The sequence below is a fragment of the Alligator mississippiensis genome, chromosome 11 (genome assembly GCF_030867095.1).
Source record: "Alligator mississippiensis isolate rAllMis1 chromosome 11, rAllMis1, whole genome shotgun sequence".
Classification (NCBI taxonomy): domain Eukaryota; kingdom Metazoa; phylum Chordata; order Crocodylia; family Alligatoridae; genus Alligator; species Alligator mississippiensis.
In genome coordinates this window covers 16,073,231-16,100,239 of record NC_081834.1, presented here as the reverse complement: position 1 = coordinate 16,100,239, position 27,009 = coordinate 16,073,231, and the positions used below count along the sequence as shown (strand labels likewise).

General features: G+C 44.9%; 2 protein-coding genes across 3 annotated transcripts; one reads left to right on the top strand and one right to left on the bottom strand.

Moving 5' to 3' along the window:
* Positions 1–1,973: 1,973 nt before the first annotated feature.
* On the bottom strand, positions 1,974–4,493 carry TLNRD1 (talin rod domain containing 1). Its single transcript, XM_006274027.4, has one exon. The coding sequence runs from the start codon at positions 3,779–3,781 to the stop codon at positions 2,729–2,731; it is 1,053 nt and encodes a 350-aa protein (XP_006274089.1). The 5' UTR covers positions 3,782–4,493; the 3' UTR covers positions 1,974–2,728.
* Positions 4,494–16,673: 12,180 nt separating this feature from the next.
* MESD (mesoderm development LRP chaperone) lies at positions 16,674–27,009 on the top strand. Of its 2 annotated transcripts, none has more exons than XM_006274030.4 (3): positions 16,674–16,850; positions 23,442–23,674; positions 25,102–27,009. In XM_006274030.4, the coding sequence occupies exons 1-3, from the start codon at positions 16,689–16,691 to the stop codon at positions 25,364–25,366; spliced, it is 660 nt and encodes a 219-aa protein (XP_006274092.1). In that variant the 5' UTR covers positions 16,674–16,688; the 3' UTR covers positions 25,367–27,009. The 2 variants fall into 2 exon arrangements, with proteins under 2 accessions (XP_006274092.1, XP_019333370.1); XM_019477825.2 differs by lacking the exon at positions 16,674–16,850 and adding an exon at positions 18,188–18,442.

Here is a 27,009-nt window from a genome sequence, read left to right as displayed (position 1 = left end):
CAGCAGTGCCAAAAATTATTAAGTAAAAACATCAAAAGAACCAGTGGGAAGTTACTTTTCTTCAGATACGCTACAGAGCTGCCCTTCAGAATCTTTTGCTTTTATATCTGAAAGTAGGCCTGGGAAATGTAGGTCACAGTAAATTAAAAAAATATTAGAGCAAGATCATGTCACCAGATACACAGGCACGAGGGACCCTTTGCGAGCAGACGTGTCCCAACTTCCACGCGGAAGGGGAGAGATCGGCTTGCCTCATAGCATCATTTTTCCCAGTTCTAAAGGACACTTCTCACTCTGTCTAAGATCTGTGCTAAGGAAATGGGTGGAACCTACTCCTCATCCCCTGTCCATCCCCATAGAGATTAGTCAAAGAAAATAATACTTCCTGAGACTGTTACCTTTCTTATAGAGACTTCCTTCCCCTCTCGGGTCACTAAAGGCACTTGCAAGGAAGGCAAACTACTGTGAAGATGAGCAAGGGGGCCACTGACATTGCTGACAGTGCAAAGGCACAGGACAGCAACGTTATTCCTGCAGAAGACACACCCTACCATCCAGAGGAGTGTGCATGCATGAATGCGTGCATGTGTGGTGGGAGGGGGAGGTAGATAATTCCTCTCCTGGATATTTCTCCCGTAGGCCTGACGCATGGGACAGGGTTATGAACCAAAATTAGAGCACATAACACCTGAAAAAACTGGGTCAGGTTATACTAAGATAAAGTGCATAATACAACTTGCACTGATATATAACCCCTCTATCTCTACAGCATAAATGGCGCATGGAATAGAACAGGCTTATATTACACAAAATCATTTAGGAAAACACACACACAACTGCATTAAATACACACAGGGGACTGCTTAACCAAAAGTGAAAATTATAGCATATAGCAACACAACTTACTGAACTGAAAGAGTTTTAAGAGCTTCAATGCGGGGGGAGGGGGGCATTGTGGTTTTAGGATCCACTGAATTTCATTAAAAGAAAAAGCAAAACCAAATATTTTTCCAAACCCAAAAGAAGTGTCATACATATGTTCACATACATCCAATCTAAAATGACATTTTATAGTCTATTAGAGCCAACTAATCTTTTACTTACATTTGCAAATAAAACACACTACCTAGCATAAGCCCATACTTGAAACAATAATGCTATAAAAGGGACAGCGCTTTGGTATTCCAGGACTGATTCTAAAGCAGACAACTGCTGTAACTCTTAAAATAAATCATCATCTATAGCAATGACCCAATACACAATATTAATTTTAAAAACACGACTGTAGACAATTACAGTGAAATTCCATAGTACTGTTCATAGGCCCAATACAACTCCCACTGAAGTTGGACTGGCCCTTCCAAGAGACTTAAGGCAGTTATGTTTTTGCTCTACCTGCAGCATAAAACTTGCTATGCTTTGAAAAAGACTCAAGTCAAACAGCTACAAATGCAGGCCTCAGTAGGCTCACAAGGCCCAATCCTGCAGCTCTTACACAGCCGAAGTAGCACTGAAACAATGGGCCTGCCCATGATGATAAGGGCTTGCAGTAGAGAGCCCATAATGAGGTCATCTGACCCAAACTCACAAGCTTTATAAAGTCCTTGAAACCAATAACAGGTAAAATACAGTGACACATCTCAAAGATGCAGGAACATTTGATATTTGCAAACCCTCTTTGTGTCACCCAGAATAGACAACTACCACTTTCCAGATGCATGCTATTAGTACACAGGTTACTGTCCAGCTTTAAAAAATAATAATTCAAAGAATTCCTTTTTGGGAGGAAGAGAGTAGGAATACGGGAAAAAAGGAAAGAAGAAGTATTTGTTAAAATAACATAACTGAATGTAAGTCTGTATGCTGCTCTAATAATTGCATTTGTACCACCCATTCCCTGGGGAAAATGACATACAATGCACGCTGGCCTAGTTGTTCAATTATTCAAGTATTAAGAGATTCACAGAAAGACATCTGAGAAACATAACATTTTAATAGATGAAATAAATACTCCAGTACATGCAAGATAAAAACTGACATTGGAAAAAAAATTAAAATCACTTTTGTTATAGTGTAATTTTTGTTTGTTTGTTTAAACACTCACAGTAGCTTTCCCCCCCCAGCTTGGAAATCAACACATGGAAACATAATCACAACCTCCACTCCTTCCACTCCTACACACCAAATGCACTTCTAACCTAACACTTGATTCAAAAAGAAATCATACAAAGAAAAGAAGTAGCTACATCCATCATCTAGTTGTTGCTGTGTTTTTTTTTCAAATATGAGAACTGAGGTAACTTTTTTTTTTTCCTGCACAACTGAACAGTAAAAATTTAGAAGGGAAGTTTCGGAAGACAAGACAAGACAAACTTTAAAAACCGCACCCAGCGCGATTAAAGCTTTTTTAGATTTCCCCCCACCTCCCCAGGTAGAAAACTTTTACCAGTTGATATTACCATCTCCTTGCGTTTAGACCTTGTTGAGTAATGGAAAATTTATTTGTGAATAATTATTTGATTAGAGAAAAAAAAAAAAGGGCCCAAATTGGCCACCTTCACTTCCTTCTATATATAGTTGGAGTATGTTGCTTTGTTTCATCACTACGTGAAATTAAAGGACTGAGGTCCTCCAAGCAAATTCTTTGGTATATAAAAAAGAAGGGGCTGGGGAGGTGGGATATTATTTTCCTTTAGCCATGACTGGGATCTACACAGGGGTGGGGGAGTTAATTCACAGAATTGGAGTTCACTGGCGGTAAAGTCCTGGGTGAAGATCTTTCTCTTAGTGCCTGAGATAGCAGGTTGCACCCATCCGAGATGGCGCAAGCTGAGTTCCTCAACCTTTCCCTGTAATCGTTCATTTTGGTGCTACTTTCTGGGTGTTGGGCTATATCCCTGAGGCATTGGGTCAGGAGCACACAGGCAGATACCACACTCATGGCTCCTCCTAGGATGGCTGTTTGCACAGCTTTGCCCTCTGGATTAATGGTGGCAGCTTTGCCCAAAAACTGGGGCTCAGTGGCAAAGCCCACCAGAGCATAGACAGATTGCACCAAGGGTCCGCTGAACAGGATGCACCTGTTCCTGGTCAGCTCGCTGGGTGAAGTCTTGACCTCCCTGACGCAGGCCAGGAGGGCAGAGGCGCTGGTGCTCATGCATTTGACACTGAGTTTGAACTGCTCCTTGGCAAACTTATCCTTGGATTTCTCGCTGGCCAGCACGCAGGCATCTGTCAGGAATTTCAAGTTCTTTGACATGTTCTGGGAGACCTCCAGCAGGAGCTGCGGGCTCATGTCCGCCAAAGGGGTGGTCTTCAAGACCCCGCACCCGTGCTCCACCTCATGCCTCCACCTGGTCACCTTGTAGCGATCCACCAAGCCGGGCATGGCGGGCTGAGCCCCCGGGGTCTCCACGGCCGCCAAGTAGGCGGCGTGGGCAGAGCACTCGGTCAGCGAGACCACCAGCTCCCCCATCTCCACCAGGCTGTCGCCCACCTCCCCGAAGCGGCCCATGTTGAGCTGGCTCTGGACGTCGTGGGTGAGGATGGAGAGCCCCTTGGTGCGGGCGATGACTGTGTCCCTGCACTTCTCGAAGGACTCGCCGAAGACCGCCAGGCTCTCGGTGGCCACCGGCCTGGTCTCGCTGGACAGCAGGAGCAGGTCGGCCACCAGTTGCATCTTGATCTTGCAGTGGTCGCACACGGAGAGGAGTTTCTTCCTCTGCAGCGAGCTGCTGCTGGGCACCTCGCTGGCGGACTTGCCCGAGCCGCCGCTAGCCATCGCGCCGAGGGGGCACTCGCATGCCTCTGGCCGCCCCCCTCGCACCGCCTGGGCCGCCGCAGCCGCCACGGAGACTGAGCCCGGCGGGATCGCCCTGCCGGCCCCGCACCATCATTCCATCAATGGCCGGGGGCAGCCAGAGGCGGCGGCAGGGCAGGGCGGGGCGGGGCGGGCCTTGCCCTCTGCCCACGCGGCGGGGCTAGCGGCGGGCCCCTGCCCGCATGCTCCGCGCTCCGGCTGCTTCCCGCGCCGGGCGTCAGCGCCAGCCCCGCATCGCCGGCGAGCAGGAAGCGGCGGGAGGAGGAGGAGGAGAAGGAGCAGGAGGGTGTGGCCCGGCCCGGCTCGGCTCTGCTCTGCTCGCAGCGCCCCGCGCCGAGGAGGGGAGAGGGGAGGCGGAGCGGCCCCGGGCTCCCGCCGCCCCGCTCCCCCCCGCGCGGCCTCAACTCAGACGCTCCCCGCGGGCGAGGGCGGCGGCTCCGGGCTGCCCCCGCGGATGCTGCTGCTGCTGCCGCTGCCGCCGCTGCGAGGAGCCGCTCGGCCTCCCCGGCCGCCTCCTGCCATGCTCGGCGCGGGGGCCGCCAACTTCCCGGCCCCGACAAACTAGTGGGACGAGGCGGCGGCGGCGGCGGCGCTGCTGCCGGCCAGACGCTGCGGGAGGCTCCCCCCCGTGCCCGTGGCCGTGCCCGTCCCCTCCCCGTCGCCTTCGCTGTAACCTCGCCGGAGCCTATCGAAAGCTTTTGTGCCGTGTCACCGCCCTGCGTTCAAATGCGGCCCTCCCCCCCCGCCGGCCGCTCCGCCCAGGGACAGCCCGGCGCGGCCCAGCCCGGCCCGGCCCGGCCCCTTCCTCCCCCGGGCCCAGTCGGGCCGGGCCCCGCGGCGGGATCGGCTCGGCCGCCCCGAGCAATTAGGGGCGACGCGGCGCGGGCAGGAGACGGGCACGAGCCGGGGCGAGAGAAGCAGCACAATAGGGACAAGCCTTCCTGCCGCCGTCTGTCCGCAGCCCACCCCGCTGCTCCTCTTCCCCGCCCCGCTTAACCGGCTCGATGTGGAGCCGGGCAGTGCCCTTGCAGCAGGCCCCGAGATTCATGCTGTCCTCAAAGACGGAGGGGTTTTTTGGGGGGGTGTTTTTTTTGAGGTGGAAGTTTGCATCCGAGCTGGCTGGGGGTTGCGCACCCTGGGCAGCGGGAGCCTGGAGCAGCACGAGATCTGCAAGGGACAAAGCACCGATGGGCAGGCCGCTTCAAGGGGTTTTGTAACGAGTTGAGGGCCCGAACTCTTCCGTCCAGGAGGAGCGCGCACCCGCTGCAGATGCTTCAGGGTTGTTGTGTTTGGGTTTTTTAAACCCAAAAGCTTGCTAAGAAAAATGTTGCTGACTATTTAAGTTGGTCTAATAAAAGATGTCAGCTTCACCTGAAGAACCGTGTCTGCCCGTGTCCTTAGACCAACACGGCTCCCCTGCACCCCAGTGAAAAAGAGGCTTGTGTAAAACTCGGCGTCAGCAGAACGCATCCGGGTGGGTTTGTAGCCTCACCGATCACAAGGGGTTTTATTTAAACGTGTTTCGTAAACATAAACGTGGCCCTGTGTGCCTGTAGCCATAAGTCAGAAACCTGCTTTGGTGCTGAGCGAAAATGAAATGTGCAGCAGTTGATATTGAACAGAACGGGTTCGGTGGAGAGCGCGGGTGAGCGAGACCTGCTGTATCGTCACGCTAAGTTTTTTGGCGGGGCAGTGAGACGTGCCAGGCGTTCTCCCTGCCACGTTTCCGTTCCAGAGGTCGAGGGCCCCTTGTAAAGATGCTTGTCACGTGGGAAATGTTAGCCCAAGAAAAGTTGGGAGGTTAAATAACAACACCGTGCAAATGACCGGTACCTATGCACAAACAAAATACACCCTCTTTTTAGCACTTCGTTGGCCATTTCTAGAGGGAACGTTACATCTGAGTAGAAAACGGTAGTGAATAAAGAAGAGTTTTTACATTCCATAAGCCAGAGTTACACAACTTTTAACCACTGAAATTCAGTTGCAGATTTCTCTGAACATAAAATTGGTATAGTAAGTGAAGGACTAGGCCCTATTTTGTATCTGTCATGTTCTTCATTTTGCCACTGCTATTAATTCAGTAAAGGAAGGTAACATTGATGCTAAAGCAAAGTAATATTAATAGCACTTCTTGACTTCTTCCCTATCCTTCTTCCCTTCTTGTAAGTTAAATTCTCTGTTCTATATTCTGCAGTTTATTCTGCAGTTCATTCTGCAAAGTAACCAAAGCTGCCAGATACACGTCTAACTAAATGCATTGGTCCAGATTCTCATTTAGATTCTGGTCCTTTTATATTTCTCCTGCTCCAGTAGAGTAAAAAGGATCGTGATGTAAAGGAGAAGACATATACCTGTGTTCAATCCAGTACTTCTTTAGCACAAGAGTGGCAGAGATCAAGCACTGTAAACGTAGACCTCAGTTGATCTTCAAACATTTGCTTAGATTTTCATCAGCTGACGGAGTGCACACCTGGCTTTTTTGACTCCCACGATCATCTTTATTTGAGATTGATGTCAGCAGGATGGACACAGTCCTGAAAGTAATTATGTTAACAGGATATACTCGGTTTTGGAAAAAAAATACTGTTGCTGTAGAGTCAGTGAGGGCAGCGAATACACTGTGTTTGGGTGTGTCTGAAAATATGGTGTTTCTCCACCCATTTCTTTTAATAGTGACGGGGGAAGTTGTATTTACTTTTACCAGCTTATAGGATTTATAAGGAAGATCATCATTTGAGGCCAGTGCCAGCAACTGCTTTCTAAAATACTATATATCAGTATGGTGCTAAATTCAGACTAGCCTGAAAAGTACGAGTCAGCAACCAACCGATTCTAAATTACTTTCTATTTTAAAATACATCCAGCTTTGTTCTAAGCCAGATTGATCGGTTAAGATCACGCTTTATTGAAATATGAAATTAGCTGATGAGGATTAGACAAATTCAAAAGAATCTTTGAAAGTTTTTTTTTTTTAGTTATACGCATTACACTGATGCAAACATGACATTTGTCCACGCCCTGGCAGAAAGAGGTATCGCGTGACCCCCTACAATACATCTTCACCTCTAGGGTCTCTGGCCCTCATTTCCGAATACATTTGTGTCTCTCCCCCAAGCCAAAGCAGAAGGAATTGGATAGAGCTTGGCAGTAAGTCCCATACAATTCTTCCTCCCAGATGCCAGCATATGTTTGGCTTGTTTATACTCTGCCAATTCCTCACTGCCTAAAAGGCCTGTGATTCCATTAGCAATCTGCACAATCGTCTCCTCTTAGCTGCCCCTGAAAACTGACCCAGTTCTCATCAGCTTCAGTATTGGTTACCCTGCAGTATGGTTTTGATAGCCTGTTTCCAAATCACTTGTTTGGTTTTCCCCAGGGTGGGGGTGGTGGGGATGTTCAGCTTGTCTTCTTACTCATGTCTGTAATAGGGGATGGGTCTCTGGAGGCATCTGTGATTGAATCCTCCTCCCTGAGTTCCTTTTTTATTGCTTCTGTAGGCACCATACACTCTGCACAACAGCATTGATTGAGCTCTAACATTGTAAACAGAGACTTTGATTGATCTTCAAACAGGTTTGTTTACTCAGATTTGTACTGGCCTTTTGACTGCCCAGTCATCCTTACTTGAGAATGATTTTACCACTACCAACAGTTTTGAAAGGAAACTTACTGTAAGCTTGGCCAGTGCAGGGGCAGGAGGAGCACAGACAAAGAGTTTTAAGTGTATCCAAAACCTTGTATGATGGTTCGTCACCTCTTCTCTTCCTGGTGCCAGTGGTGGGAGCCTTACTTACACCAGCACTCTCTAGGATAGTTATGATTTGGACCTTAACATTTTGTCTTAAAAATAGAGTCATATAAAGACAGATCCGCAATATATGCTAAATGGCTTTGCTCCCTTGACATTAGGGAAACTATATTTGTTTACGCCAGTTGAGATTCAGACCCAAACATTTTTATGATCCAAAGGATGTATCTACATTGTTCAAAATGAAATGTTTCAGTTAATCAACAGTGTCTTTTGGGGGTCCTCACACTGTACACTCCACCTTCCTTCCAAAGATAACCTCTGCACTGGTGTAGAGTCCAAAGAAGAACTGCAGACTTTTCCAGCAGTCCTACAATTTGATAAGTAGAGATACTATACCTCCTCTTGTGCTTCATACCGTGATTACTAGCAGTGGAAATCTGGTGACAGTGCTTGACTTCTGCTTAGCATGCATCTCAAATAACTCTCAGGACTGAAAACTGCTTAGATTGCCACATAAAAGAGATTAACTACATTTTTAACATGGATTAGCGTTATGTGCAGAGCAGTGCTCATTTACCTGCATGTGCTCTTCTCTTTGGTCACTTTGATCCTTCCCTTTCCTTGTGCTTAATACAACAAAAATGAAAGATGAGTTTGGTTCCCCCTTTTCCACCTCTGCAAATCTTCTGATCCTATTTTTTAGTTAATATCTTTAGATCAAGTTGGATTTCCACACTGTAGAACCTGGACTTTTTATTGTTTAATAAAACTTTTTTTGTGAAGGAAAGATTAATCCAAGAATGAGCTATAATCATTTCATGAATACTGTATGTGACCTCTGGTAGGTGAGAAAAACATTAAGACTTCGGTGTAAATGTCTTGATCTAGTTTAAGAAGCAGCAAATAGCAAGACAACTCAGTGGATAAACTGCCTCTTTCCAAATGGCTATGGTGATAATTATAAGATAATTGCATACTTCTAGGCTTATAGACTGATTTAATCACAAGCTTGTAGACTGATTTGTTTCTGTTAAATTCTTTCTTCTCTCCCAGGTTTTGGATCTAAAGAAATGTTTTGTCTTAGGGAAGCTATCTAGTCTCTGCTTACCATTGCCTTGTTTCAGAGGTGGAAGAGCTTCAGGTCTTATCTTAAGTGAGGTCTGGTGAAGTAATCACTTTTGGCTCACAAGCTAGTCTGAGAGGGGAAAATTATGGTTCCCTCCTGAGAGGCAACCACCTGAGAGCTGGAGTAGATGCATTCAGAAAGAACAGGAGGAAGGCAGGTAACAGTTGGCATGATAGAAAACTACACATACTACATATTTTGTTTGTTTTTACAGTGTTTATTGTTCATATTTTAAAATAATTTTGCTATGTCTTATGTGGGTTTTAATGTCGGAGCTTTTAAGGACCAGGTTAAACTTTCAGTGGTTTGAGGGATGTTAGTTTCTGTATTGTATTATTCAGCATACAGTATATGAAGTAGGAGAATCAGAATGAAAGAATAACCATACAATGGGTGAAATATTAGCTCCTGTTGCTTCTCCCACTACCCAGATTACTATAACTGGCAGAGAGTAGAGTGCTTTGTGTTCCTTTGGCCCATACTCTGATTTCCCGGATATACTCTGTCATTTCCTCCCAGTCGTTAGTGTGGGTCTTTCACACTATATGAAGGAGAGAGATGTTTTATTAAAAAGACATTGCAGCTGCAATATGGTTGTTCAATTTTGTGACAGAGGGCAGGACGCCTTTTCTATGATGATCAGCTCTAGCAACCTCAGTTCGGGCTAGAAACAGAAGACTTTTTTCATTTGGGCCTGTTCCTCTGGTTCATTGACTTGGGCGCTGCTCTTGCAAGCTCCTTTGACTTGCTGGCCCTCAAGGAGCCTGTTTGATTTGGATTTGAACATTGCAGCAAACCCCAAATCTGACAGACGGACACCTGTTCCACATTAAGTACCTGTGTGTTTCCATGTTCCCTTTCACATATGCTGCTTCATGAGGTGAGTACCCAAGGGGTGGGAGGTATAAAATGGTTGCTTTTGTTTTCCCTCCTTTCCTTGCACACTAAACTACACTAAATACAATCTTGCCCTGTGTGTTTAAAGACACAGATTAGTTTGAAATTCAGAAGCACTTTATAGAGCAACAGTTGTGAATACCATTGATAAGAATGGTCCAGCATAAACAGGAATCCCAGACCCTCCCTTCAAACCCTTAGGTCTGTTTTTGTTAAGATCAAAAGGCAGCAGAGTATTCTGAACAAAATGTGCAGAGGCCCACCCTTCCTGAATTGCAATTTTGGTACTGTGTTGTGTCCTGCAGCTGTAAAGCTATGAAAGAGTTTTTTAATGTATAGCATTGGACAGTTTAATAAACGTTTTTCCACAGGATCCCTGCAGGGCTTCTCTGATCTTGTACTCTCCCCACATTTCGTGTGTGCGCGTTCTCTAAGGAGAGCTGCTAATCATTACAGGATTAATGTTGGCACCTTTACTTGAACTGAATAATACCTTATTCTATAAGTATGCCTACTAAAATCAATGGAACAACTTGCAGAGTAAGGTATTACTTATACTGTGTCTGGGTCTCAGAATCGGACTGTGAATTAAAATCAAACTGTGATTCCAAGATTAATTTCACCTGGGTTGGGAAGTTAGACTATCCATACAGTCTCTGGAGGAAAGTATTCACCTTATTCATTTACCCATATTCTTTTCCTAAGAAGCTAACTTGAAGCTACATGCTGAATGTGTGGGTTTAACCAATGAAACTGGTATCAAAATCCTGAGAGTAGTATTAACTACAGTGTTTCAGAGCTTAAAGATAATAGTATCAAGTTGCACTCCAGCTGATTAGATAATGCAGCACTCATAGATTTTATACACTATGGAATCTGATCAAATTGATGGATGCCAGTGATAAAATTGGCATCCTATCCCCCAGTAGAGATTGGTTTAGTCAGTCAAAATGCAGCTTATCATGGACACACTCATATACAGAGTAATATCATTTTACAGTTAAATGTAGAGGTGTGGCCAAATCTATTTCTTCCTATCTGGATAGCCCTGACTTTTGAAGAAGTCCATATTTGAATCAGAGCTTCATGTCTGACTCAGAATAAAGCCTTTAATCTCAGTTTATCCCAACTTTGGAGAAATCTGGGTTCAGATCTAAATTTTATAGCTTGATCAAACACCTTCAGGGTTTTGTTTTCAAAAAGTGAATCTAAATGTTGTATACACTTGTATGTATCCAAAAGTCTGCATTTGCACATGCAGACAGCCTTTTGTATGTGTAAAATGTACAAGATGATAGTTGTGGGAGGCAAATTTTTTTTTAATTTAGCCCTCTGCAGGATTTTATGATTGAACATTTATAGAAGACAAATTACCCCTCATCAACCACCCAGAATATCCCAGTCTTCTGAGAACTGAATAAGATAATGCTTTTGAGCAAAATAAAGACTATTCCCAATGCCCCAACATCCTGAATCATGTTTAATTATGAGGGCTTTTGGGGGCTTTTTGGGTGGGGACTTTTTTTCTATTTGTTAACGTTTTACAGGACCTAGCACAATGGGTTCTGGCCCATAACTGGGGCTTCTATGAGTTATTGTTATATTAATTGATAAAATTTTACTTCGTTATCAGTATAACAGGAAACTACCAGGCCTTGGCTACTTACAGTTTTTGAAATCCCTGAAAGACTCCTCCATGTATAATACCTGATTCAATTAACTTCTTCTTAAGTCCTTTTCCCATATCTACCATACCATGGATCAAAGAATTTCATCTGATCTCTCTCCTTGGGGAATGTGTCATTCCAAGAAGACCAGGACCGAGGCACTTGATTTCTCCAGTAGCAGAGAAGTTCAGAATATTTCAGCAAAAATAGAATTCCCAGAGGGAAAAAAGATGAGTTCTAAGGAAAATGTTTCTGTGTTGTAACTGGCTGTACCGAACATTAAATTTCCCACCTAAAACAGAAATACAAAGCAGAGAGACAAGAAGGTTGAAAGTCTCGGTGAAATTGGCAGTCAGAGTGCAGGAAACCGACACCAGACATAGGCACCATGGAAGTCCCACTTCACCGTATTTTGAGGTTTTAAGTGGAGCATCAGGCATGTTAGGGTTTTGTACTGGCCCCTGCACTGGTTTCAATATCACCAAAAAAGCATACAAGCCACACATGGCAGACTTCATTTTCTCTCTCCCAAGTTTATGACTGATCTTTGCGATTCAATATGGCTGGGTTTTTTTAATCTCCTGATTGTCAAAGCATCTTTCCAAGAAACAACTGCCTCTTCTACAATGAAGCCAAGCTTTTTATTTTTTCCAAACTCTGGTGTTTAGGGACATGCTGAAAAGCCTAGCATAAATGGATATTAGATCTACTGTCCTTTGTGTGCAATGTAAAGAGGTAAAACTGGTTTCCAACAGCATGAAAAAGCGAGTACAAAGTCTAAGGTTTTTCTGTCCAAACAAAACCTGAAAACAAAACAGAAAGGCTTTTTTGAATGTGTAGGGACTGAGGGGGGGGGGGGTGGTGAGAGGGGTGGGGGAAGATGCAGTCTTTGTTCAGCATAACCCCCCCCCCCCCAGATTTTAAACTTTTAGCTCCTCAGAAACATGCTTTGTGCAGAATATTTTGCACATGTAGCAAAGGCACAATGCTAAAAATGTGGGTATACATTTAAAAATTTTAAAAGACTGATGAAAGAAAACAAAGATTTTCCTGGAGGGGTAGAGAGGAGGGAAAGGAGCAGGGAGAAGTTTTAGAACACTTAGTCTTCACAGAGACCTACTGCCCGATCCTCCTCATTGTGCTTTATATGCCCAGATGAGGTAAATATTTGCAAAATCTGAAAAGTCCCTCCCTTAGCTTGGCAACTGGAAAACTAAGGATAAAACCTGACTGCAGCTGTATCAGCAGCTATACAGCTGCACATGTTTTCTGGTGCAAGTGCATTGGGCTGTCTGCTGTTGGGTAGAACATAACCATCTTGTTCCCAGTGGTCAGCAGTGGAAGTATCTTCTTTTTATTATTTTTATCTGGTACCTGTTCTCTGATATAAAGATGTTTAGACTACTTGCCTGCAAGAGACTCCTAAAAATACTTTTGAGCAAGATGATTCTAGATTTACTAGCATGTGCATGTATATGATTTTGTAAATCCATGTGATTTGAAGAGCATGAAATAACAACTTACACAAATAAAAGTAAGCGAAATAAATTAGAAGCTAAATTTTAAAAGTATGAATATATGTGTGAACAGTACATATTTATGATTGTATTGCCCTTGTTTTTCATTAACATTGAAGAGAAAGTTCATGAATAATGAAGCTCACTCTAAAGCCCGTCCGTCCTGCAGCTGACTCCATGAAGACCACCATTGATTTGAATGGTTTCTATCAGTGCAGGTGTCTGCCAACAGAGAGAGAGTTCCAAGATTGGAGCCTAGTAAAAGAAACACTTTTTCCTTGAGATTTAGAGTACAGTATGGGAATGCTTTTATATGTGAAAAAAGAAATGTCTAATTGTCTTGTGCACTGCTGGATACACAGAAACACTTGCTTTACTTGCACAAGTGGTTCCACTTAAATAGATCAGACTACTTAGGTAGGGCGAGTGGGATTTGGCCCTACATATGGAACAAAAGCACCAGAAGTTAAGCAAAGCCTAAATAAAGAGTCCACTGTTTGTTTGTTTATTTATGAAAAAAGGCATTATTAAAGAAACTAAGTTAAATGAGTTTTTATTATTTGCATACAAAAAAATCCAGTTACAGGCCCAGCTTTCTGAAATGTGAATGTTTAGTCTGTAGATGTTAATAATATTTTCAGTAAGTGTGTAAATGCCTTCCAGCATTGAGAATGTTACTGGAATCATCTGTAGCAAAGACAGCATTAATGATGGTAATCTGATATTCCGTGCTTAACACATTGAGTGGGAAATCTGTGAACAAATGCATTCATTAGTAATTTATGGAATACCTTTCTGAGGCAGTAGCTAAGTCAAATAGTGACTTGGTTACTGTTCATTTAAAAAGTCACAGGAATAGGCTTATGGTCTAAAGATTCTAGTTTGTTATGCACATTTGCAGTAGTTTCCAGAATATTATAAAATAATAACTCATTGTATGGTTGTTACAGGTATAGCTGAGCTATCCTGGGTGCTGTAGCAGGTGCAGATCTTGGATCCTGCATGCTCTTAGGCTTGCTAGCTGTGGGAGAATCCTCAAGCTGTGAGTATCCTGGCATGCTAATCCTTTGGCTAGCAGTCCTTCTTGAAATACAGGACTCAACAGTCCAATTGCCTAGGATTTGAAATAGGTGCTGGCCTTTTCTGTGCCTCCCCAGACTTCCACTGAAGCTATCAAACCTCCAGTTATTGTTTCATTCTTCATAGAATATGTGAAGGTTGAAACAAGGAACACAGACTTTGCAAAGTCATTTCTAAGTCATCACACTTTACTCAGAAAGCCAAGAAATACGCGGATTTATGTAAAACTAGCAAAACCCTTCATCCCATCAGTGTCCTCCCCGCTCCGAGAACCCTTGGGGTTTTGGACAGCCCTTTCGGATCCTGTCCTGACCGTGCAGTTCTGCACTCTTATTTTGGTCTTTTCCAACATGCCAGCAACAAGGCCTAACACAATGAGATTATGAACTGTGACTGGCACCAGAACAACAAATAGTCAAAGTTCCAGTCCCCTGTTTCAGGTGACACCCCTCACATGGCTTCAGGTCCTTTAAAAAGTGACAGATTTTGATATCTTCCGTGTTACGGTGGCATAGAGCAATGTAGCTGTGATGGTCCAGAAATTGTGTGAGAGGCAAGGATTTCTTAGGTTGATATCTTTTATTGGACCAACTGCGTAGTTGGTCCAATGAAGGATATCACCCTAAGAAATCCTTGCCTCTCTCTCAAAAAGCAACTTATTACTTGTATGTTGTCCTGAAATGCTTTCCTTTGAATGGAAAACCACCCAGATTCAGTCAAGTCATTGACCTCCACTGTTCACCCTCTGCTTGGACATCAGAGCATCTGTGAACACCTCCCAGAATCTCAGTCCAAAATGTAAAAAAAATGCAGGAGAAGGCATGGCATATTTTGCACCCTAAGGAAAATGGCATTCTCGAGCCATCAAATGGGCAGACAGCTGCAGGCCTACAAGGTCATAATAATGTGCTTTCCTGCTTCCCCAAAGGTTACTAGCAGCTGGAAGAAATCCCTCGCCCAGGAAATGAGAAAATCTCAGTGTTGTCTCTTTGCGGAAGCCAAGTGTGTAAGAGGGGCTCAGCTTTAGCCATCGGCCAGTCCCAGTCTAACCTGGAGTTGTCTTTTTGGAGCCTTCTGCTGAACCTGGGGGTGCAGAATATCAGAACTGCCATTTACTGGATCAAACCATAGGTCCATCTTGCTCAGTGGCAGAGAATGGAGGCTGAAGGGGAGTGAACTGGGTATGACCAGGGTTTGGGTTTTTTTCTACTGCTTCTCTCTCACTTGCAGCTTCCAGCATTTACGGTCTAGGAAGTTCTAATTCAGAGGCTGCCCTTCACTGCCCTGCTCCATAGCTCCTGATGCCCCTTTCCAGTAACAATTTGTCCAATCCCTTTTTTTGAATCTGGCTAAACTCTCAGCTTCCACAACATTTGGTGGCAATGAGTTCCACACTTTAATGTCACACCGGGCACATCTACATGTGCTATTAATGCGATTGAATAAACTCTGGCACAGTTCATACTGGAGTTTATTGCTTCTGGTGCTGTGTTTACATGCACACCTGAGACAACAGCACGTTGAGGCAGGGCAGAGCTGCCCTGGGTGGCAGGGGGTCACGGGGCTCAGCCTGCCACCCAGGGCGGCTCCGACCTGGCTCAACGTGCTGTGGAGGGGCTGGTTAGGGCACGAGGGTGCTCCAGTCCAGGGCTGGCCAGCAGGCAGTCCACACACTGAAGCACTTTCTCAGTGTCTACACGTGTCATGGTGCTGCAGGATAGTACTGCTGTACTTTTTTTAATCAGCTTCCACAGCATTTGGTGGCAACGAGTTCCACACTTTCATGATACACTGGATGCATTGATACGTGCTGTTCATGCAACTGAATAAACTCTGGAACAGTGCATGCTGGAGTTTATTGCTCCTGGGTGGTGTTTACATGTGCACCTGTGACCACAGCTCGTTGAGCCAGGGCAGAATAGTACTTGCCTATTAAGCCGCAATAAGCTGATAAACACCACCATAGGTTAATGCTTGTAAACACACGTGTTAACCTACGGTGGTGTTTTTTAGCTTATTGCAGCCTACTAGGCCCACGTGTAGATGCTGAGACTTCACTGCTGAGCTAACACGGCAACTCTGCAGTAAGCGTCTGGTGTAGACGCGCCCACTGCGCAAGAAAGACCTTCCTCTTGTTCATTTTAAACTTATTACCTGCTCCATCATTTTGTTGTCCCCCCCCCATAAACCCGACAGCTTTCTTGCTCCCATTGAGCCTTTTTGCAAACCCTCGTCATGTCCCCGCTCTTCTAAACCGAACAGACCAAGCCTCTTCAGTCTGTCTTCGTGCTGCAGCCGCTCCTCATCCTCATTGCCCTTTTCAGGACCCCCCCTAGCTCTTCCATCTCCCGGAGCTGCGGACCCTGCATCGATAAAGCCGAAGTAGCACGAGGCGCCTTTCCCTTTGCTTTACACCTCCTTTTTCATCGTCCCTAGCCACACGTCTGCCTGTCGCAGGGCGGGCGGCCTAGAGGATGTCCAAGCTTTCTGCTACTCTGTCCTCTATCGATACGAAACCTTGAAGAAAAAACAGAGGCCATTAAGGCGTCTGATTTCTTTTGAAGAGAAAATCAGAGGACAAAGGCGTCGGGTTTTGTATGGATAGAGGCCAAGCAGACCATGCCCCACGATGGCCGCCCTAGCGGCGGGGCTGCTCAGCACCGCAGGGCGGTGTGCGGGTTTGTTACTTACAAGCAGTGCCTCCCTCCGCCCGCGGCAGCGCACGTGGGGACGGCCGGCAGGGGGCGCGCGCGGACATAGGACCCGGCCGGGCAGGGCGGGGGGCGTGGCTCATGCTCAAGCTCCTCCCGCCGCGGGGCGGCACAAGATGGCGGCGGGCGCGCGCGGGGCCCGCCTGGGCCTGGGCCTGCTGCTGGTGGTGCTGTGCGGGGCGTGCGGGGCGGCCGGCCCCGGGTCGCGGCCGGCCAAGAAGAAGGACGTGCGGGACTACAACGATGCGGACATGGCGCGGCTGCTGGAGCAGTGGGAGGTACGGGCCGCCCCCGCCATGCTGTCAGACCGGGCCCGGGGCCTTTTCCCGCCGGCTGTACTCGCAGTGTTTGCAGGGCGGGAGGCTGCGGGGCGCGGGGGGGACCGCGCTGCCTCTGCCCACGTTTCTCCCGCTCGTCTTCTCTTGGCCGCTTTTCCCGTCCCGTTGTCGTCTTTGATTCTGCCTTTCCTCCTCCTCCTTCTCCTCCCCCCGTTTATGTGTGTCTGTATGTGTCTTTCGCGCGCTTCCCCTTGTCCCTTCTGGCTCGGCGCCTGCGGGTTTTCTTGCTGCTGCCATCGTCACCCGTCTTCCCTTTCTTTCCTCTTCGTCTGCTTTCGTAAACTCTGCCGAACTTTTCGATGGTACGTCTTCAACTAAGGCTTTTCCAAAACGTTGCATTCAAGGATTTGAAACCGGCCGGAGCGAAAGACGCGTCGCTCTGGTGCACCCGGTTGCATCGGGCGCTGAACCGCCGTGTAGGGAGCTGGCTTCGTGTTCGCGTTTCACCAGGATTTTGCAGGGGAGGAGAAAAGGCGCTGGCTGCACGGAGGGGTTGTTTGCTTGGTGTCGTTTACACGAGTGGTTCTCAACCTGTTCAGCCTCGAGGCGCCCCCTTGTCAGACTCGCGGCGCCCCTCCCTAACTCCTGTGGATTGAGTGGCTTTCCATTTCAAAACGAATGTATTAATTAATTGTAGGGCCCCCCTGTTTGCAGAGGCGGCAGGCAGCTGGAGCAGGGGAGCAGCTAGGCAGGGAGAGTCTGAGCCTCCCTTTATCTGCTTATGTCCTCGCATCTGAAGCCCAAGCCTGCTTTTATTTGCTTATCCCACACTTCCTTTGAACCCCCCAGACACCCGTGTTTGGTCTAGACCATTGATGTTTTTCAGCCAGGGTGCCAGGGCACCCCAGGGTGCCACCATATCCTCCGAAGGATGCTGCCAGGTGAGAGATTAAGCAGGTAAGTTCAGGTGCTCAGTCTTTCTTCTGCCTGGATGTTTTCCCCACCCCCGCTGCCTGCTCCTTCTGCAAGGAGGTAAGCACTGTAATATATAAATTAGTTTCTGAAATTGGTGCCATTCAGTTCACAGAAGTTTTGGAGGGTGCCTTGAGTCCACTGAGGGGTACGTCGGGTCCAAAAAGGTTGAGCACCACTGGTCTACACCAAATGCCTTGCAAAAAACAAACATTGTTAGAAACAAGATTAATATTTAATTCACGGTTAAACCTTAGCTTTACCCTTGGTTTGAAGTGTTCAACATGACCAGTTAATATTTCATTTTTGTGAGCTTTAAATTTGTCTATACCTGTGATAACTAACAGGAAGCACTGGGGAGCAGGAGTCTGTAGTGGCTGCCCCCATACACTTTGGAAAGTTAAGAGGACTTCATGTGCACATTCACCATGAAACCTCCTCATGGATACCTGTACCTGTGTAGATCCTCAGAGCTTAGAGGGCTTTAAAGTAGAGGTACACCAATGGATCAGATCGGTGTAGCCAATAATATCACCGATACATGCCACGTGCATGTGTGCAGCTGCAGCATGTATACGGCCAGGAATGCAGCCTGGCAGCTTGGAGAAGAGGAGGAAGAGGTATGGATGGGGGCAGATCAAGTTGTGGGAGGGAGTGGGGCAGGGGCAGGTGCTGCCCAGCCAGGGTGTTGAATGCAACCCCAGGAGCGGGATGGAGCTGCAAGCAGCTGGTGCAGGGGGTGGGGAAGGGGCACGGCTCCCAGTGAAGCTGAAGCTAAGGACTGGAGCTAGAGACTATGCTGGCCTCTTCCCAGTGGGCAGGGGCTGGGCTGGTGCTGGGTTCCAAGCAAGTGGGAGTGGGGTGGGGTGGGCGGCCACAGTGCTGGGACGGGTGCCTATGGGGTGGGCTATAGCCACCCCAAAATTCCTCATAGCCACCCTTCCCAGCACTGTTGGTGCCCACCCCAGCCCTGGCCCAGCCTCCCTACCTGTAAGAGGCTGGCACAGCTCTGGACTCCAAGCCTGCAGCAGGCAGCCTACCCTTGCCCTGCACATAAATCTGGGAGGGCACATGATGCCTCCCTTAGGGATGCACACAGCGCAGCAGCAAGGAGCTGCCCCCAACCCCCCCCCCCCTTCCTCCCCCCCTCCCCCCTCCCGACTAGCTGCCTGTGGCTTCGTCGTACTCCCAGAGTCGCATTCATCTTTGTTCCTGCACCCCTACTTCAAAGGTTGTCATTGATGATGACTTTCCCTCTGAAATGTACCAGGCAAGTCTCATCCTGGTCTGCAGTGCGCTCAGGCCTTACTTTGTGACTGAAAGCAGTAGTTCTCAACCTTTTTTAGATCAAGGTACCTCTCAGAAAATGCCTTCTCTTAGCTTTCACTCACTTTTTACAAAAAGGTAATAGGGAAGGGGGTTTTTTGTTGCAAAGAGCATGGCCCGCAAAAACTAGGAATGTTTTTGATGCTGTGCATTCCTACTGAAAATCTCTGGGTTTATCTTGTAAATCTTTGCACATGTAACAGTGCTAATATTATGTTGCGCTCTTAAAAGGATCCTGTGGCACCTTGACTGAGAATCACTTAAAGGAGCAAAGTAACTGCTAGCTTCATGCCACTCAGGCGTTCTCCTTTGCAAAGAGGGGGATCTCCAGCAGCTCCGAGAAGCATGCAATGGAATGGAGCCCAGAATCTGTCCCAGAATTCTTTCCAAGACTAAATTCATATTCTTTAAAACAGTTCATTGTTATTGCACTTATTTTAAACTTCAGAGTTGCCCATGCTTGACTGAGCTAAAAGCATAATTGCCAGCGTCTCTGGCTAACTTTGCATTATTTCTATAGAAATACAGTATGCGAAAATTGGTAATGGAGAGCCTGGTCTGTGGTGTGAGTCCCTGTGAGAGTCAGGAAGGAGTCTTGTTTGATCCATTTAATGCTTTCTCTCTGGATTTCATTTTCATGCATGTCTAGTGGATTCATGTCAAACAAAATTCAATTGCTGCTTTTCCTTTCACTCGTTTAGTCTGCATTACAAACCATGTTTTAAGTAGTTTTACCATATGTCTTTTACAAAGCTTTCTGAGAAGTCTTCAAGTGGTGATGTGTCATATAGAGAAGCTTTCAATCACTCCTTGTGGCCGTACTTAAAGCAGTACGGCTTCGTGAACACTTATACCAGAGGCAGGCAAAGTCCGGCCTGTGGGCTGGATGCAGCCAGCAGTGGACTCCATTTCCCAGCGGCCCCTGCCTATGTGGCTGGAGCCGGTTTCCATGGAGACCCAAGCAGGGGGTGCTGGACAGTGCAGGGAACTGCTCCAGGGCTGGGCTGGGATCTTGCAGTGTGGTGATAGGGTGGTCCAGAGCCAGGGCAGAGCCACAGTCTTCAGCCTGCATGGTCCAGGGAAGAGGCATGCAGGCAGCAGGTTGCAGCTGTGCCCCAGCTTCTTGCTGTGGTGACAGTATGGTCTGGAGCTAGGGCAGAGCCACGATCTTGAGCCTGCATGGTCTGGTCAGGGGCATGCAGGCAGTGGGTCATGGCTCTACCCTGGCTCCTTGCAGCAGTGACAGTATGGTCTGGAGCCAGGGCAGTGCTGCGAACTGCTGCCTGCACGCCCCTGCCCGGACTGCACAGGCTGAAGATTGTGGCTGTGCCCTGGCTCTGGACCACCCTGTCACCACTGCAAGATCCCAACCTAGCCCCAGAGCAGCTCCCCACTCTGTGTGCCCTGCCTGCGCTGCTGGGGCTGATCTCCACAGAAACCCAGGCCCCACCAGCTTCTGTTGGGGTCTTCATGGAAACTGGCCCCAGCCACGTGGACAGTGGCTCCTGGGAAATGGAGTCTGGCTACCAGCTGGATTCACCATTTTGCCCACTCCTGACTTACACTTTTTCTCAACCGTTCATATTAATAACGTGTGTTGTTACTAATGCCATCAACAGTTTGGGCTACAATAGGATTAAATTAGAACTATTCCTAGCTTCCCATTTCAAATGTGCAAAATAGGCTACATGTCTGCTGATCAAACTAAATTTAAAATAATATCAAATTGCTTTTATTTCTTGTTCAGCAACATAATGCTTTACATTTTCACAGTGCTTTACAAACGTGACCTTTCTCAGCATTCCCACAAAGAAAGTGGTGGTCTGTTTCTTCAGATGAAGGACAGGGAGAATGGACTGGAATATTAAACGGATCTTCATTGGGGTCTCACTTCTAAATCACTTTAGGGGGGTTTAAAAGCACATGTATAACTTAATGCTCTTCAGTGAGTCAGTAGCAGAGCTGGGATTATGGCTGGAATTTCTGGCTCTGCTCAATCAGAAAACAGCTTTTCCACATAAACATAAATGTGTCTAGCTCATAAGTTTTATACAAAACAAGTGAATAAGAAAAGGCTTAAAATAAAAGCTCTTTTGAAGGAACACTGATCCTTCAAAGTGAAAAATTGCAGCAGGGTTTTGTCAAAGCAAACAAAATGAAAATTAAATTAATCAGAAAGCAAACAAGCACGACCTGTTTGACAGGAGAAGCCAACTCATCCTACATGACCCTTTTCAAGGATAAGGCAGAAGACAGAGCAGGATGTCACCTTAGAGAATCTGAATAATTAGGCTCTAACTTCTGAAAAGTTATGCTTTTCTGAACCAGTTAGGCTCCAAGGTGCTGCTCTGCCTTGCTTCAGAGTAACACAGCAAACTAACCCTCTTCCAAGGATAAGTCACGCACCAATATAATGTAATACCAGTCCCAGTTTGTTTGTTGCTTACATTTTAACACCACTGGTTATCTATTTATCAGTTAAATGCAGGCATTGCTTGAATGCATAGCATCTTTTAGCTTTGCTGTCCATCTTTAACTTAGTTATAGTCTGGTTATTTCTGTACAAACTGTAACTCCACTTTGTAACTAATTCTACTCCATTTAACTGCACCAGAAACAGTGATGGGGGAAATAAATGTTAGAGGACTGCTATTGCAATCTCTGAAAACAAAGGGAGCCACCCAGTTTCAGGGCTGACAGAACTGTGTCATTTACCTCTGGTTCAGATATGTCTGCACCTAGCCAACATGTACATTTAAATAGCTCTAGGTGGAATTGTTCTAAGTTATACAGTTTTCTGGAAGGGCCATAGATTTGGATTGGTAGCAAAGGGAACACACATTCGCCCTTTGGTAGGGGGTGCTCTTCTTACATCGGGTTCTGCTACTCAAACCAGTCTGTGTGTGCTGAACTTCTGTTATGGGTGGAGACCAGTTTCTGATCACTTGTACTGGTAAAAGTGTAATGTCTGTGCCAGGCCTGGGTAAGCACATAGCTTTTTTTTATTATTCCTGAGGCTTGTGCACTTATGGAATAAGCGTGTACATTTTTGTTGAGCATTTAAAATCAAATTAAATGTAAAATATCCACCTAATTCCTCCTTTCAGTGGGCTATGCAGTTTGTTCTTGAGGAGTGTGCCCATGTGAGTTTTTTTTTTTCCATCTTCATTTTTCACTGTGTGAACAAACTGTGCTCCCCTGAGGAATGCCTAGAATTGTGATTGCTTTCTATAGAAGCTCGCTCTCCATTTTTAGAAAAAGTTCTCTCCTTTTTAAATTCGATCAACTATAACCAGGTTCACTTTGGCAGCACTTACAGCTGGAGTGATAGAGAAAAGATTAGCATGGTCCCTGTGCACTTACATATTTGTGAAGCACTCGACCTTGTGGGAATTGTCTCCATGGGCTGCGCGTGTATGCACTCTGCCCTCCTCTTTACCCAATCCATTTATGTCAGACTTGCAGAGTAGCAAATACCTTTCAAGCTAGATTGTTATTCCTCAGTATTGTATAATGTCAGCCTCATTAGTAGAAAATTAGGGTTTTGTTTTTGGGGGATTTTTTTTTAAGGGGTTTTTTTTTTTTTTTTATTGATTTGAGTTTTTAGAGTTCACATCCTTAAGTTTTTCTCTGCAAACAGAGGCTAGAACTTTACTTGCAAAAGAAAGAAAAGAAAGCAAGCTGAGATTCCCTGGTAATTGCATGACTCCAGGAGCTAAGGCTTCATTTAAAAAGTCTGGTATTGCAAGACTTATCAACACTGCTTTTGTTCAAGGTGTATTGGCACGTTCTGTTTTTTCATGCCTCGTATAAACAAGTAAAGCATTTCTATCATATAGATTTGGCACTAAGGCTGTAATGTTTCCTATTTAGTATGCAATAAATGGACCCGATGTTTGTAGTTGTAGCCTCTTAGCCCCTCCAAGTCGATGGGATTTCAGAGGCATGAATACGTGCAAAATTTTGCCCATATGAGTTGGGTAAGGGGATGGAAGAGAGAAATAGTAACAAAATGTAAGTTAACATTGCCTAAGAGTTTGTTCTGGCTCATAGTTAAGATTTCATAATACACAATTAGCTGTTTTTCTTTGTTTTGGCATCTCTGTTATTAACTCACGCATAAGGTCTTCTGCATCACAAACAATGTGTTAATAGTCTTTTAACTAATGTGTCACTTTTTTATATACTAAAAAGAAACAAACCCTCAATCAAATTTAAAACTAGTCTTTTGAAACTTGCCATTGTTTAACGTGTCATTTTTTTTTTAAAGCATCTATTCTTATTTAAAAACAGAAAGATGATGACATTGAAGAGGGGGATCTCCCTGAACACAGAAGGCCCTCCACACCAGTTGATTTTTCAAAAATTGATCCAGGCAAGCCTGAGAGCATCCTGAAGCTGACCAAAAAGGGGAAGACTCTTATGATGTTTGTGACTGTGTCTGGAAACCCCACTGAAAAGGAGACAGAGGAACTGACTAGCTTATGGCAGGGCAGTCTCTTCAATGCAAACTATGATGTGCAAAGGTAAGCAGTTTATATGCAGCTGAGAAATTCTGGTTGCTGGGGCAGAACCTCATATTTCTTTTTCTTTCTGAAAATCCTTGTTTTTTGCTGTCCTAAATTGCTGCACTTTAACCTGTTTAACTTCCTTTAGGCCACTCTGGGAGTATTGTGGTCAGGTATATAAAGCTCTGGTATACGTTTGAACTAGTCATCTTTTAAACTGTCAGCATTTACCATTATATGCTTCCAGATGGAAGTCTTGGTTGCTGCAGTAAGATTTTTTTTTTTTTTTTGTTCCTTTTACTAAAACCACTCTATTAGAGATTGCCATCTTGAAATAGAAGGATACTAGATTCTATGCTCTTAGGAAGAGACTGAGAGGGGTTTCAGGTAGGCCTGTGCAAAGCAGCTAGTATTTGATTTGGATTCAGATGATTCGGGGGACAATATTTTATTTGGTGATTTGAATTGCTGTCCTAAAACAATTCGGCCGAATCTGATTCAGAGCTTCGGCTACCACCTAATCTCCGTATCAGACGGGCCCCATTCCCTGCCAGCTCTCCCAGCCCCATCAATGACTGCTCCACCTGCCCCAGCCTCCCTGCTTTAAAAAAAAAAAAAAAAAAGACCCGCATTCACCAGCTGATCCCCTTCCCCCTCCTTCAGCCCTCTCCCCCCCCTCCCCCCCCCCCCCCAAACCTTGCTGGCATGGAGTCCGGGTCCAGCTCCCTGCTGCAGTGGGTGGAGACTGCCCGAATCTCCAAATCTTTTCCAAATAAATTTGGAACTTTTTTTATTGGTCTCCTGATTCAATTTGGCTGTGGAATCGGGTCGAACCTCCTCTGAATCGAATCGGCACTTGTAGCTTCTCACAGCCCTAGTTTCAGACTCAGAATCCTGTTGTATTACGCTTTCCCCAAGTAAAGGTACACCGTTTCTCTTTATGTGAAAGAGATTTAATATATGTTCACAGTAATAATATTTATTAATCTCTTAGTGGCATCTTACTTTGATATTCTGTGTGTGTGTATGTATTTATCAGTCAAATTTTTGAAATTCAGGCAAACATGCCTTTTTGTGGATTGCTTGATGGTGTGAAGTTTCAGCTCAATTACAACACCTAGATTACTGCCAAAAGCTAACTTAATGTCCTACTCCAGTGTAGTTATTTGGAAACCTTTGAGTTTTTACTCTACATGTTTCTCTTTGCCTTGTGTTTATGTATTTTAATGAGTATTTGAAACATCTTTCTGCTTAGTAAGGTACTGGCACTTTATCAATATCAGCTGTTAATTCCCTGAAGATACTAGTAAGAAACTGTACCCCCTTAAATATGTATACCTTTGTGTTCCTAAATGTACACCCTGATCTGGAAACTCCTCTGAATGAGGCTTAATGTTTTAGCCCTTCAAAGGCTGTATGCTAATTGATGGTGTTTTCTCATTTAGATTTATTGTAGGTGCAAACCGTGCCATTTTTATGCTACGTGATGGGAGCTATGCCTGGGAGATCAAAGACTTTCTGGTGAATCAGGAGAGATGTGCAGATGTAACTCTGGAAGGGCAGGTTTACCCTGGTAAAGGAGCAGAAGAAAGTGAAAAAGTAAAAAACAAAACCAAACCTGAAAAAACTAAAAAGAAAAAAGATGCCGAGAAGAAATCTAAACCCCTTGAAGATAATAACCGAGCTAGCAAAGAGAGAGAAGAGCTATGACAGCCACATTGACCAGACTGAGTACAGTTAACAGAATCAGCAGTTCTGCTCATGATGGTGAAACCTGTCTAAGTTTCCCACCTCACTTGTACAAGCCTTGGCTATTTTGGGGAAGTGGGGAGGGAGGCAAGAAGGATATCTTGGTTCAAGAGACTCTTATGTTTAAATACACAAGTATACTTTTTTAATGTTTAGCATTTAAGTAACAGCAAAGTGAATGTTTAATATGTGGGGATTGACTACTTTAGGTTGCAGCTTTTTTGTTACATTTACTTAACCAGTTTAAAGTTAAAACAGGTTCTTTTGTGTCTAATGTTATTACCTTTGCTCATATGGCAGGAAGGGAAAAAGAAAATCCTTAAAGTGGACCAAAGTTAATATGTAATAGTGACAGGCCATTTTGTGTAGGCAAGTCAATTATTCACATAGTCACAACTCAGAATACAAACTGCTCACTGAGCAATATTTTCCACAATTTCTGTGAATAATATCCTACTTGTGGGCACTTTGATCACTATAACAGTACCAATGAGCCTTGAAAGCATAGCCTCCAAATATCACAGCTAATGTTGAAACAAGTGCCTGGGAGACATAATGCAAGATAAATACAAAGACCATGTTAAATGTTTGTTCTCTAAATCAGTGAGAGAGAGAAGATTCTCTATCCATCTGTCATGATAGTGGGATTAATAGATTTGCATCAACAATGTAAACGTGATGTCAGTGAAATTAAATTAAGACTTAAGTCTCCCACTCCGTTTAACTCGCTATTATGCGTGTTCATTCTGTAAAAAATCAGTATGCTGAAACAAAAGCAGGAGGGTCAGTTTAAATACCAGTGGCCTGATTTTAATTTGGGGTTGGCTGACTTAAGAATCGACTCAACTCTTTGAATAAGTACTGATGGCAATATGGAGATAACTAGCCGCACATTTAGTTTTATGTAGGGTCTGATTGTTTTGTTGGTTATATTTATACATCTCCTATAGAAGCTGCATGCATACAGTTTCTGAGTTGGGTGGTCCCCTTGTTTCTTTTTTTTAAATGAACGGGTATCACCTATTTGAAAAAAAAATTTTCACCAAGTAAATCGGTCTATTTTACACCAGTCAGATACCATGAAGATTTATGTCTGGGGAGAGGCTTTCATTTCTCTTCAAAAAACTGTAATAAACAAGGGTTTCTTTTATTCTGATTGTGTCTGCATCCATGCTTGCCTTGGAAACTTGTTTTTCTTACTCCTCAAATATGTTGAAGACTGAGCATAAAAACTAACCTAGAAAACTTATCCATTTTAAAAGGATAAGAACAGTGTTTGTTATTTGTTTGTTATCACTGGAATAATGTTATTCTCCAGGTGTTTGGAGAATTAAAAGGTACTAACTTGAACCATAATTGTTGATTTAATCTTTTGATGTTGAAATACTTCAGAAATGGTTAATTTTGTTGTTTTACTAATTGAATGCTTGTACCTGAAAAATACATTTACAACACTTGTACAGAACTTTCTGTTTTAGTATAATTTCTTTCTTTTAAAAATGTGCACAGTATGTTAATTCAGCAGACTAATCTTTTGGAAACAGGATAACCCTGTCTGTGGTCCAGAATTATATATGAGTAAAGATTAACTGATTCTGATGAAA